The sequence below is a fragment of the Oncorhynchus tshawytscha genome, linkage group LG05 (genome assembly GCF_018296145.1).
Source record: "Oncorhynchus tshawytscha isolate Ot180627B linkage group LG05, Otsh_v2.0, whole genome shotgun sequence".
NCBI classification, from domain to species: Eukaryota; Metazoa; Chordata; class Actinopteri; order Salmoniformes; family Salmonidae; genus Oncorhynchus; species Oncorhynchus tshawytscha.
Genome location: NC_056433.1, coordinates 39,781,719 through 39,794,220, shown reverse-complemented (window position 1 = coordinate 39,794,220; position 12,502 = coordinate 39,781,719). Strand labels below are relative to the sequence as shown.

At 47.3% G+C, this 12,502-nt stretch overlaps 1 protein-coding gene across 6 annotated transcripts in view; it reads right to left on the bottom strand.

Moving 5' to 3' along the window:
• LOC112232980 (SAM and SH3 domain-containing protein 1-like) overlaps nucleotides 1-12,502 on the bottom strand; it is a 309,663-nt gene that overhangs the window by 38,844 nt on the left and 258,317 nt on the right. For 5 of the 6 annotated variants that reach the window (XM_042321897.1, XM_042321896.1, XM_042321902.1 and 2 more), the window contains exons 5-8: nucleotides 8,484-8,518; nucleotides 7,013-7,102; nucleotides 6,734-6,846; nucleotides 4,563-4,664 (exon numbers count right to left, since the gene is read on the bottom strand). In XM_042321897.1, coding sequence (XP_042177831.1) covers nucleotides 4,563-4,664; nucleotides 6,734-6,846; nucleotides 7,013-7,102; nucleotides 8,484-8,518 — 340 coding nt within the window. The remainder of the gene's footprint in view (nucleotides 1-4,562; nucleotides 4,665-6,733; nucleotides 6,847-7,012; nucleotides 7,103-8,483; nucleotides 8,519-12,502) is intronic. The other variant, XM_042321899.1, reaches the window with a different exon arrangement.

Genomic DNA, 12,502 nt, shown 5'->3' with positions numbered 1-12,502 from the left:
TGCGGTCGAGCATGCATGGTGCATATTACAAGCAAAACTAGATTTAGAATAGCCAGTAAAACCCTTGCAAATGGATGCAAAGCTAGAGGGAATCTCACTGTGTCTGCAAACACACAAGCGGTTCCCTACCTCAGAAAAAACACTGACATTGAATGAAGCATGCTAAGCAGTTGAGTGTGACTTGTTACTCACAGCTTTAGGCATTTAGGAGAGCAGACTCGTGCTCATCCCATTCCCAGGTCAGCATAAAGAAGCAGGCATCACGATGCATGAGGCTGAACCTGTCCTAGCTACTCCCAGGTTAGTCACGCTGCACGCACAGTCACACAACACACAGGCACACAGCATATCCAGAGTGAGGCACTCACAGTCACACAACACACAGGCACACAACACACAGCATTGACGCATACACTCTCACAAAGTATCTGCAGCCTTTTGGTCGAAGGCAGCTCTGCCGAATGAAAGTGACGGAAGTGAGTAGCAGCAGAGAAAAGGCACGTTGTGCCTGGTAGAGAGAGAGGAGAACAATCACAGCGTTTGAGCCCCTCTGACCCTGCCTTGGCCCACACATCTCTATTGGCCAGACCGAGGAGATGAGAGCGACGTAGAGAGAGAGACCAGGCTAAGAGGAGGACGGATCTTTGGACAGAGCGACCACAGAGCTCCCCACCGACACACACACCCATTAACCATTTGGAAGCTGGGGGATGACATAATTACATTTTTAAGCGGGGGCCATTGCCCCTGACACACACCCTCAGGCCCAAGAGGGGAAAGATATTTCCTCAACGGGTCCATTTTAACTGGTACTTAATCAAGCAGAGTCTCCCTCCTCCTACTGCTGCTGTGTTTCGGGGGCCTGAGGGGAGTGAGAGCTCTTTGTCCTCCATCCATCACTTCCTCTCTTCCTCCCTCCCTCCGGCGATGCGTGCTAACGGCCCTGAAGACAGGCCAAGTGTTCCCCCGAACAATACACCTTCAGTCATCCTCCCATCCTCTCTCCCTCCGTCTATCGGACACCCCATCCATCAGTCCAATGGGACAGGAAGGAGGCCTGTGGCAGCCGAGAGCATGGAGAGGATTAACAGCTTGCTAGGGCCCTGCCTGCAGCGCCACATCAAATACCAGGCAGAGCCATACTGCACCACAGACCAGGCTTGGAGGCAGCTCTCTGCACAAGTCCTTACAACAGGACTTTCTCATTTACTTTACTTGCGTGTGAAAGCTGTTTGAAAGCATGACAGGGTCTTGTCCAGAATATCCACAGAGCCCAGAGCAGGACTGAAGGCAGCTTGGTGTCAAGGCTGTGGGTGCACCATGCTAGAACAGACGTCTTCAGAGTGGAAGGACGCAATTGGCTAATTAATAATGGAAAGGGAAATGTAGCATACACGCGATAGCATGCGAGAGGGCAAACAATTCTAGGCAGTCGAGGGCAGATGTTAAGACTGCTGATCATTCAGAAGGAAGGGAATGTTGAGCTCCAGCTGTTAGCAGCTGGGTTTCCACAGCAACACATATGTGCATATAAATATTTGGGTATCCAGATGGTGCTTTTGTGATGTGTATCCATGACCATCTTCACAGGAAGATGTGGCTCTGTGAGTGTTTCTGTCTCTGCCTCTCTCTCTGTGTGTGTGTGTGTGTGTGTGTGTGTGAGTGAGAGAAAGAGAGAGAGACTGGGTCGGTTCTTCTATCCTTGTGGGGACCTGAAATCCCCAAAAGTCCCTACAAGGATAGTAAAACAAGGAAAATTCTCCCTCGTGGAGACATTTCCCACATCCCCATGAGCACAAAGGCTGTTTTAAGCTTAGGGGTTAGGTTCAGGGTTAGGGTTACAATTAGGGTTAGGGTAAGGTTTAGGGTTAGGAGTTAGGTTTAAGGTTTGGGTTAAGGTTAGGGTTATGGTAAGAGTTAGGGAAAATGTGATTTTTAAATAATGTTGGATCCCCACGAGGATAGAAGTACAAAAACATCTGTGTGTCTTGGTTCGTGTGTGTGGGGGTGCTTGTGAGGCAAAAGGTCCCATCTGGACCCGGTTCTGCTTCAGAGCTATTGATCTCCAGTACATCTGAAAGCCCAATGTGTACACACACAGTCCTCCATTTAGCCTGCCAGCCAATGTGTCTATCCCCTGTGATGCCCCCCCCCCACACACACACACACACACACAGAGCCACCAATCTAGTGGGCCGCGAGGCTAAACCCAAGAGGACAACAGAGCTTGACTTGGCCCAGCAAGAAAGAAGCATTGGATTTGAACGATCATCAGTGAGTACAACTAGTCTCCATCCAAACCAACCCCTCACATCCGCCTTGAGGATCCACTCCAATAACAAGCAGTATCCTCCGGGTGAGGCCGTGTTCTGTGACCTGTCACTAAGGACAAACTAAACCCCATGGCTTGGAGGGACACTTCAAAAGGACTGAGAGGTCCAGGGCCTGGCCTTTACTGACCACAGCTGGACACATTTACATTTACTTCCAGCACTGACTTACAATTAAAGAAGGGGGAAAAGTCACAGTGTGAACTTCTGGAAAGGTTCACTATGAAATGAGGGCCGGGGTTGGATGGAAATCAGTTCTCTGTTCAGAGTTCATCTTTAGGACTACAGTAAAGCTTACTATGACATGCATTATGCTGATGATGATGCAAACCTCATGGCCCAAGTCAGCTCACTATTTGCTCTTCAGGGCGGAAGCCAATATACAACACATGTATTATTCTCCACAGTAGAAGGCAGCGCCGTTCCATCCTTGTGAGTGACAATACATCTGCCTAGCCCAAACAGGGACCCCACACATGGCCACCTCTCCTAACTCGGAAAGAGTGCCTCAGCCTGGGTATGAGCATGCCCTGTGGGCCCCTGACAACCAGGACACTGATCCTATCCTGATCACACCTTACATGATTACTATGACCCAGAAGGAGGGAGGGAGGCAGGTTCGGGCTCCCGAGTGGCGCAGGGGTCTAAGGCACTGCATCTCAGTGCTAGAGGCATCACTACAGACACACTGGTTCAAATCCAGGCTGTATCACAACCGGCCGTGACCGGGAGTCCCATAGGGCGGTGCATAACTGGCCCAGTGTCGTCCGGGTTTGGCCGGTGTGGGCAGTCATTGTAAATAAGAATTTGTTCTTAACTGACTTGCCTAATTAAATAAAAGTTTTTTTTTAAATAAAAAATGTTTTATGCATGGGCGGGCATACCATATAGTCTGCTGCCGGATAAAAGAGCAAGGGGAGGGTAGGGGTGGGAAGCTCAGGGGATTTTACACAGGAGAGATTTAACACGACTAAAACCAGTCATTGTGGAGTAACGTAATCAGTAATCACCCTGCAAACAGTATTCAGCCAAGCCCTGTCCAATGTGGGTGACCTCTGATGACGCCTGCCCCGGTCTAAGTAACATTGGCTGGCTTGAGTGTGACAGGTGCCTTGGCACTTTGAGTCGCACACTAATCTAAGGCCACACTGATTGGCTAATCCCAGTCATACAGGATTACTGTCTTCACTACACTGTAACGGAAAACTGTCATTCATACAGTCATTTGGGGTATCATCAGCAGGAAAATACTCTGAAAAGTTTTACTGCAGCGTGCTGCAAATGATGGTGCATTGTGGGAAAATGTTGTGAGCTGGGAAATAATTGCTGCATTTCAAATGGTGCTGTAATTCCACCCCACAGAATACAGTACCGTGCCGTATCTTTGGAATGCCATAAACCTTTTGACCACTAGTTGGTGCATGGTATTGTCTCTGTCTCATTAACACATTCTGAAGTTTGCCTATATGTGTTTCACCCGTGAGTGAGAATGCTGTACCAACTTAAGGCTTATGCGGTTATAGTGCACCATCAGATGTGTATAAGGGACAGACTGAAGAGGCAGAAAGTCTTAACCTTAAACGGTCCTTTCATTCTGCTTTGCCCTGTAGTCACTGATTGGAAGCCTTTGGAAGTGCAAGTCATATAAAACACAAATCATTCATTAATATACTGTAATGTGTGAACACTTCGCCACGCAGCCGACCTGCTTGACCAATCCCTTGTAATTACAGGGACACACTGAAATACAAACCCCTCCCCCTCAACGGATTTCATTCATTTGATTACAGTAGCATTAACTTTTTTTTTTTTTACAGTATAATACAGTCAATTTTACTGTATTGTACTGTATGGCATTATAAGGTACATGCATTGATACCGTATTTATATTACAGTAGGTGTACTGTAATATGAAATACAGACTTTTAGTTGCCATTTAGCTGCCTGTAAGTTACTGTCAAATTTACGGCAAACCCTTTACAGTGTACACACCGAATGGGGTGTCAACACAAGCGGGATGCGGTATGTCTGGGGTTATGTCATAATATCCAGGTTAGTTAGAGAAGGGACGTGACTGCCAATGATCTTATACACGCATTCTCACACACACAAATACTCCCAGGTGACAAGCACACAAAGATGGCTGCTCCTTTGTGGGGCTTTGATCCTGAGGGTCACGGGGGTGAGAGGTGAAAGGTCGGTCAAAAGGTCAGAGTTCAGAGAGGTACTTACGTTGCAGTTAGAGGACTGGTTTAGATTGGGACTGGAGCCGTCAGTCCACTCTGCAGTGTCAGTACTGCTGGACTGTCTGCTGTGGCTCTCATACTCCTTCAGCTATAGGAGAAGAAGAGTTTAGCGAGAAGGGAGGGCAGGGGACGATGGCCCACTCTCACTATAGAAACAGCTACTCCTCCACACACACACAAACGAACACCAATACACAAACGTAGGATGCCACACACACACACACACGCTCACACACACACGCACACAAAGGTCACAAGTCCGTCGACACAAACATACACGGTCACAAGACAAAACAACTGTCCACAGAGCAGGGATGGGCATTTGAAATGATTTCACTATCCGAATAATATCCTAAAAACATTTTTGGAACTCTGGATAGGTGAAATACATGTGTTTTAAAGAAAACTCATATATATATTTTTCAACGTCAATGGGGACTTGCTCTAACGATTCAGGAGAGGCAGCGCACTGCTTGTTGTTTCAGAACAGATGGGCGGGGGAGGGGCGTGAGAGGAGCAGGGGAGGGGCGTGAGAGGAGCAGGGGGAGGGGGAGAGGGCATGAGAGAGGAGCAGGGGGAGGGGCGTGAGAGGAGCAGGGGAGGGGCGTGAGAGGAGCAGGGGGAGGGGTGTGAGAGGAGCAGGGGGAGAGGCATGAGAGGAGCAGGGGGAGGAGCGTGAGAGGAGCAGGGGAGGGGCGTGAGAGGAGCAGGGGGATGGGCGTGAGAGGAGCAGGGGGAGGGGCGTGAGAGGAGCAGGGGAGGGGCGTGAGAGGAGCAGGGGGATGGGAGTGAAAGGAGCAGGGGGATGGGAGTGAAAGGAGCAGGGGGAGAGGAGTGAGAGGAGCAGGGGGAGGGGCGTGAGAGGAGCAGGGGGAGAGGAGTGAGAGGAGCAGGGGGAGGGGCGTGAGAGGAGCAGGGGCCGGTCAGGTCTGACACGGAGGGAGAGAGAAAGTTGCCAAACTAACGAGACAAACTTGTGGCTCCGACAGGTTATCTACAACAGTATCATCTCATCTGGTAGTGTCTATCTTGACTGCATTACATCGATGTAAAGAAGCTAGCTAGCTACAGCAGTCAGCTAAGTTAGTTAGCCAGCTAGCTTGCATAGCAAGGCTAATTAAGGCTGCGCTCCCCATCCTTCTCTACAACAACTCCATTCATATTAAACCACCTACCTGTTGGTTGAACATTGTAGCCTACTCCTTCTCATTTAGTCAACTTAATTCCCTAATTGCAATTCCATTTGGAATTGATTCGAAATATCACGCGTCACTTGCTACACATGGAGGAGCCTCTGACAGTAGTGCTGCTTTGACCGACAATAACAAGCTACTTGTGAAAAGTGTGTAGGTTACCCATATTACTTTTCTACGGTGGGAACTAAAACGGTCTAATGTCATGGTCTGTCTGTCCTTATATGTAGCAATGTTACAGATAATTACATTTGATTTTAGACAAAGCCTTTTCATTAATAGGCCTGTATTTTTTTCTTTCTAAAACGAATACTCTTGCAATTAAACGAATACTAACGTCCATTCGGGAAAATTCAAAATATTCAAAATAATCGTGCCCATCCCTAACCACGGGCAGATTCCAGAACCGGATTGGTTTGTTTAAGTGTCAACCGCAGTGGAGAAGGGTGGAGGTCAGGCCAGCACCCAATGATACACCAGCGATACAGGAAGAGGTGGAGGAAAATCAACGTCTGCCTTGAAGAGAGACCTAGTTCTACAGGACTACAGGGCTACAGAGCTAACATGTCCAGCTACCCCCAACAGAGTGAACAGGACCACACATAAACACTGCGAGTGACCCCCAGGCGCCCTTCTCGGACAGGGGATTGGGGTGGCGTGGGCGTGTTTTGTCAAAGATAAAGAGCCGTGCAGGGTTATAATGAAAGCTCGGTGAATAGTTAATAAGAGTAAGTCATTTTAGTGAGAGCTGGATATGGAGCTTGCGGGATGAGGCGGGCGAGTTGGTAGGCTTGGAGCCGGTCGAGACCACGTTGCAGTGGGGGAGCTGGGGCTGGGGTCAGGCTGTGGGTGGGGTGGAGGTCCCCTCCAGGCACTGCCTGTATGCCCCAGGAGGAGCCTGGAGAGGAGAGTGGGGAATGGGTGTAGGGGGTACAGAGAAGAGGGTGGGTGAGGGGGTTCCTACCCGAGCTAAAGCCTCTTCAACAGTGATCATCTTCTCCTTCACCATCATCATCAGCTGGATGCGCTCTTCGTCACTCATGGTGATCTCACTGGCCACGTAGCCTATGTCCTCTCCTAGACGGTCAGAGAATGAGGGGTCACTAAAACAGCTGGGGCATGACATAAAGTAGTATGGAAACACATTCAAAACGGGACAAAATGAGTCATTATTAGATAATAAGTATGCTATTAAAATTTAGGAAAATAACACGCTGTACCAAAAAGCGTAATCCTGCCGTACCTTTCGAAGTCTGCCGCATGACTCCCTTCTGTGACGTCTTGCGAAAGTTCTGCCAGAAGGACTTGTTCTTCTTCTTATTGTCCCATTTGCCTACGAGGAACAGGGAGAGAGAGCTTCAGTCAGACAACGCTAGAACACACACTCAAAAGGCACACACACTTCCTTAAGACGGACCCAGTGTTGCCGGGTAATAGAAAATAAGCTCAATGTTTTCTCTGATAAAGCCAAACACAATGGGACCTACCATTTTCCCATCATTATAAACCGTGTAAAGGAGTGTGTGTGTGTGTCTACACGTGTGTGCATGACTTCTCTATCCCCTGAGTCACCTGTCTGGGGATAGGCTCTGAAAGTGGGCAGCTCCGCCAGGTGACATTTGTATGTAAGGGCTGAGGAGAGCTGTTTCTCTCTAAAGTCTTAGGGCTGCGTGTGATCTTGTCTGTCTAGCTGGAATAAAAAAACTACAGCCACAACAAGCTGAAGGTCAGCATGACAATATCTCATGAGTGTTTAACCCCACTGTTATTCTCTCCCTGGTTCTTTGATTCCCACCCCTTTTTCTCTTGCTCTCTCTCTCTCACTACTCTGTTCTCTCTCTCCTTCTCTCACTACTCTGTTCTCTCTCTCCTTCTCTCACTACTCTGTTCTCTCTCTCTCGCTACTCTGTTCTCTCTCTCTCTCAATACTCTGTTCTCTCTCTCTCTCAATACTCTGTTCTCTCTCTCCTTCTCTCACTACTCTGTTCTCTCTCTCTCTCACTACTCTGTTCTCTCTCTCTCTCTCACTACTCTGTTCTCTTTCTCACTACTCTGTTCTCTCTCTCACTACTCTGTTCTCTCTCACTACTCTGTTCTCTCTCACTACTCTGTTCTCTCTCACTACTCTGTTCTCTCTCACACTACGCTGTTCTCTCGCTCTCTCTCTCACTACTCTGTTCTCTCTCTCTCTCGCTCTCTCTCTCTCACTACTCTGTTCTCTCTCTCTCTCCCTCTCTCACTCTCACTACTCTGTTCTCTCTCTCTCTCCCTCTCTCACTACTATGCTCTCTCTCTCTACTCTGTTCTCTCTCTCACTACTCTGTTCTCTCTCACACACTACTCTGTTCTCTCTCTCACACTACTCTGTTCTCTCTCTCACACTAATTGGTTCCCTCCCCTCCCCTCTCTCTCCCTCATAAGGCTGAGAGTTAGCCCCTGAGTTAATGCCAACACACATGAAAGCAGTTTCAATTCGCACACATAATGGCAAATAACTGCTGTAGCTTGCAGGGTTAGTATATCACAACAGAACATAACGTAATATCACAACAGAACATAACGGGGTATGGTCAATGTATAAATACAATGTATAAATACAATTTTAGTTGATTTATTAACTCACTGAAATATAATAGACTCCAACCCTGCTAGGAAGCTGGAAACAGTAAGAGAAAACAGGAGTATTTTTTTGTAAAAGTTGAACTGCTACTAACCTCTGTCTTCAGAGCTGGACTTCTGCAGAGACATCCTGGAAAGAACAGACCAGTCAGAGAGAAGAGAAGAGAGAGAGAGAGTTAACGTCTGGCAGATAGACCCTCCTCTCCTCTTAGCATCACACACCATCACTTCTCTAGCACTGGGGACTTCCAGTCAATCCCGGCCTTCCCCCGTCCCTCTAAGAAAGAACATATGCCGCTGTGTTGACGTGATGCTGCTGAGGTTTTTACTCTGGCTGCTGCTCAGTGTCTTCACCACTAGAGGACAGTGGTGGGGCTCTATAGACACACACACAGGCTGGCACCTGAGGAGCTCAGGGCCGAGATATCCACAGAGGAGAGGCGTTGAATAGGTGGGAATGAGTGGGGAGCGAGGTGATGAGAGGAAGAGGAGGAAATGGATGACAGGAAGATGAGAAAAGAGTGAATGAAGAAGGGAAGAGAGAAGGAGAAGAGCAGACAGAGAGAAAACCACTGGGCAGACTAAGCATGTTTGTGTTTCCACTTCCCTCCTGAGAGAGAGAGAGAGAGAGAGAGAGAGAGAGAGAGAGAGAGAGAGAGAGAGAGAGAGAGAGAGAGAGAGAGAGAGAGAGAGAGAGAGAGAGAGAGAGAGAGAGAGAGAGAGAGAGAGAGAGAGAGAGAGAGAGAGAGAGAGAGAGAGAGAGAGAGAGAGAGAGAGAGAGAGAGAGAGAGAGAGAGAGAGAGAGAGAGAGAGAGAGAGAGAGAGAGAGAGAGAGAGAGAGAGAGAGAGAGAGAGAGAGACGTGGAAAGTTACTGGAATGAGACAGTCTCAATTTTTGACAACTCGATAGTTACTGCACACGAGACATAACAATAAGACATAAGAATAACACGATAAAGTAACTAAGCACACTGTACACAGGGTCAGTTCCAGTACCACATTTACAATGTGCAGGGATCGATAGAGGTAGATATGGATCGATAGAGGTAGATATGTATAGGGGTAAGCTGCCTCAGAATGATACTTTTTGAATAAATCTTGATAAAAAGTTCCAACAGCTGGGACTAAAATAGTGGAGGATGTTAAAAATATTTGTTGGTCTGATGTGACTAATGAGGAGCATCCAGACGCTGCACTTCATGTTCATGTTATTCATGTTATCTTCTTCCAATTATCGATAAACAGGCACCTGTTAAACACATCAAGTGGATGCACGCACGAACACATACACATACACACACAAACACACTCGCTGATGCGTGCAGAGAGGTAGAGACAGGTGGCTGTCAGTTCAGTGAGCGAGGCACGTGTGGGTTTGGGGCAGAAACAAACCAAGTCCGACAGGTCTCCCCGTCTTCTGTGTATGCGTGTAGTAGAAGTGACAGCCTTCTGGACTCTACGGGAAGGTTTAGGGATGTTTAAAGGTTGGCTGCCATGGCAACATAATGAGAAGCTATTAATGGAGGCCTGTATGCTTGCCCCCTCCACGCCGCCCCCTCCTCTATCTCTATCCCCCATCTTTCTATTCTCTCTCTCGCTCAGCGCTAGGCCCCAGTGTGCTAGCGAGGGCCCTAGCTAATGCTAATGGGACTTACTCACTGGGTCTTTCTGCTGGTGTCTTGCCCTCCGCTCCCACGCTCTGTCAATTATTACACACGCAAGCACACGCATACACCCTGTAACTGTTTGCACTTCACTTCTGCTTTGTCTTACAATTGTATAAGATAGTACAGAGAGGCAGGCCTGTTTTAAAACCCTTTAGTTTGGTTCCAAACGTTCCACACACTGAGTCTGTGGCAGTGGCTCCCATGTTGTGTGCTTAAAATGACCACACAGTACGCAGTTCGTGCCTTTCACTTTCCCTGTGGGGTGAAGAGTTTTAGTCGTGGACTAATCTCTCTCTGCGCATCAAGATCTCATGGTCTGACTTTCACTATTCTATATTTGTCCATCATTTTTTTGGCCTTTAACTCAGACCGGTTAAAGTAAGGGTTAAGGTTTAGGATAGGGTTTCAAATAAAAACCGAGTGCCTAAGCCTGGGATTGATCGCGCGATCCTCGGAAGCTCGTGGCTTACGCACATCCGCCATCCCCGTCTACTTGATCGGAGTGGCGCTCACCGTAGCCCCTAGTGGACGTTTTCTTTCCATTCAAATACAATTGTACCTATACACTGAAGAAGACTGCAAAAAACGAAAGGAATGTGTACGCTATCCCCGATGCAGTGAAATGAATAAGAACATGATGTGAGCTTTTATGCGGACATCTTCCTGTGTGGACCCATCACTCCTTTTGTTTGTCTGAATTCGGGGGTTTTACGCACCAGCCCGGCTTCTGGGAGAGCGAGATGGGCCCCTTTTAATGAACAAATGTTGAATATCGCCTTGAATCTGGTGTAACCTTCCTGCACTGTGCTGGGTGTGTATCCCATGCAATGTTCTCTCCACCAAAAAATGTGGCACTGAGCACATTTCAGGTCGGCTGAGCGAAAAAGTCTGTGCAACTTCCAGCATGCGTTTACTGTGAACACTTAGGCTGTGCTCACTTTAAGTTCCACTTTTAATAGTGACCATGTAGGCTACTGTGGCTATTTGATCATAATGTAGGCATACCAGAGTGGACTACCATCAAAAACAATGGAGAAAATGCATCCCATAACATTTTTAACATGGAAATAGCTTTTCTATCATTCAGCCTACAGTAGCAGGACAATGTGTGGTGTTTCATTTAGGCCTACATTCCATGAGACTTTTGAAATAAACATGCAGGGCTTGACATTAACCTGTCCATCCACTTATTAGTCAGACAGGGAAGTGACTGAAAGTATTGTGTTGTTTGATGCAAGATAAAAATAAAATGCATTGTTATTCCCATACCATTATTACAGAGAATCAGACAAATGAGGCTACCCTCTGCCTATTGGTTGATTAGCTTATTCAAGTCTCTCAAAATACAATACTGACCCATTAGGACAAAATAAAATCTCTTTAACTGACCTGCTTTTCAAAGATGTCGAGAAATATATAAGTTCTGTGATCTTGTAGGAATCAGTCACTCCCCCATTGCTGAATACAACTTATTGATATGAACAAATGTGCACACGTGGCTACATGCAGCTCTCACTTTGATCTCACAACAAGCACATTGGCTCAAGTCTGCTCATGCTGTAAACACAGTCCAGTTCAAAGTGAATGGCAAAGATCCATATTTGGCAATGGTCTATTTGCATATAGGCCTACTGCAGTTCTGATTGGTTATGCCTCACCGGTCTGTGTAGAATCCTACTCCGATGTGTTCTGCATATTTCGTTTTGCATACTAAGTCTTGCATAATTCTTTTTGTTTCGGTGTGTTGCATTGAAAGTGCCTAATATTGCGTTGATTCGATCACAAATCCCACAGTAAAGGGAAACATTAATAGTGTTAACTGAAGGGGAAAACTCTTGAGTGCTGTTCAATCTCGTGCTTCTCTGCGCAGGCTGTGATTTCTTCTGCACAGCAGTCCCGGGGAGATGTGTGCCAGTGCCCGTGCGCAGCTTAGAGGGAACATTGGTCCTATGCCTCACCACTGCAGTGAGGAAATAGCCTGGGGAAATTAGACTGAGATTACTAGAACTGAAAGCTGGTATTTTAGTTGATATTTTCAGAGTTCTATGTGGAGATTAAATGAGGACAAATTGTACAGTGCTATGCCAGTACTAAGCTTCTCTATGTCCACAAACACACAAACAACCCTCTGAGAGGAGTACGGCAGCCAGGGAGAAATATGCATGCACGCAAGCACAAACACAGCATGGTGTCCAATTTAACAACAGGAGTCCCTACAATGAGCCAACAGTGCGGTAAATCACTGGCCCGAGAATGTCAACGAGAGACTGGATGGTGCGACCCAGCAGCTCTCTAAGAGAAAAGATGACCTAATAATTATAGAACTCCCTGTGTCATGTGACATGATTTGGCTTGTGTATTATATATCGAACTGTCAACAGCTGCCCTCATCCTGTGGAAAAAAGACATAGCTAGACCACAGAGCCCCTGGCATCCGGCTGTGTGTG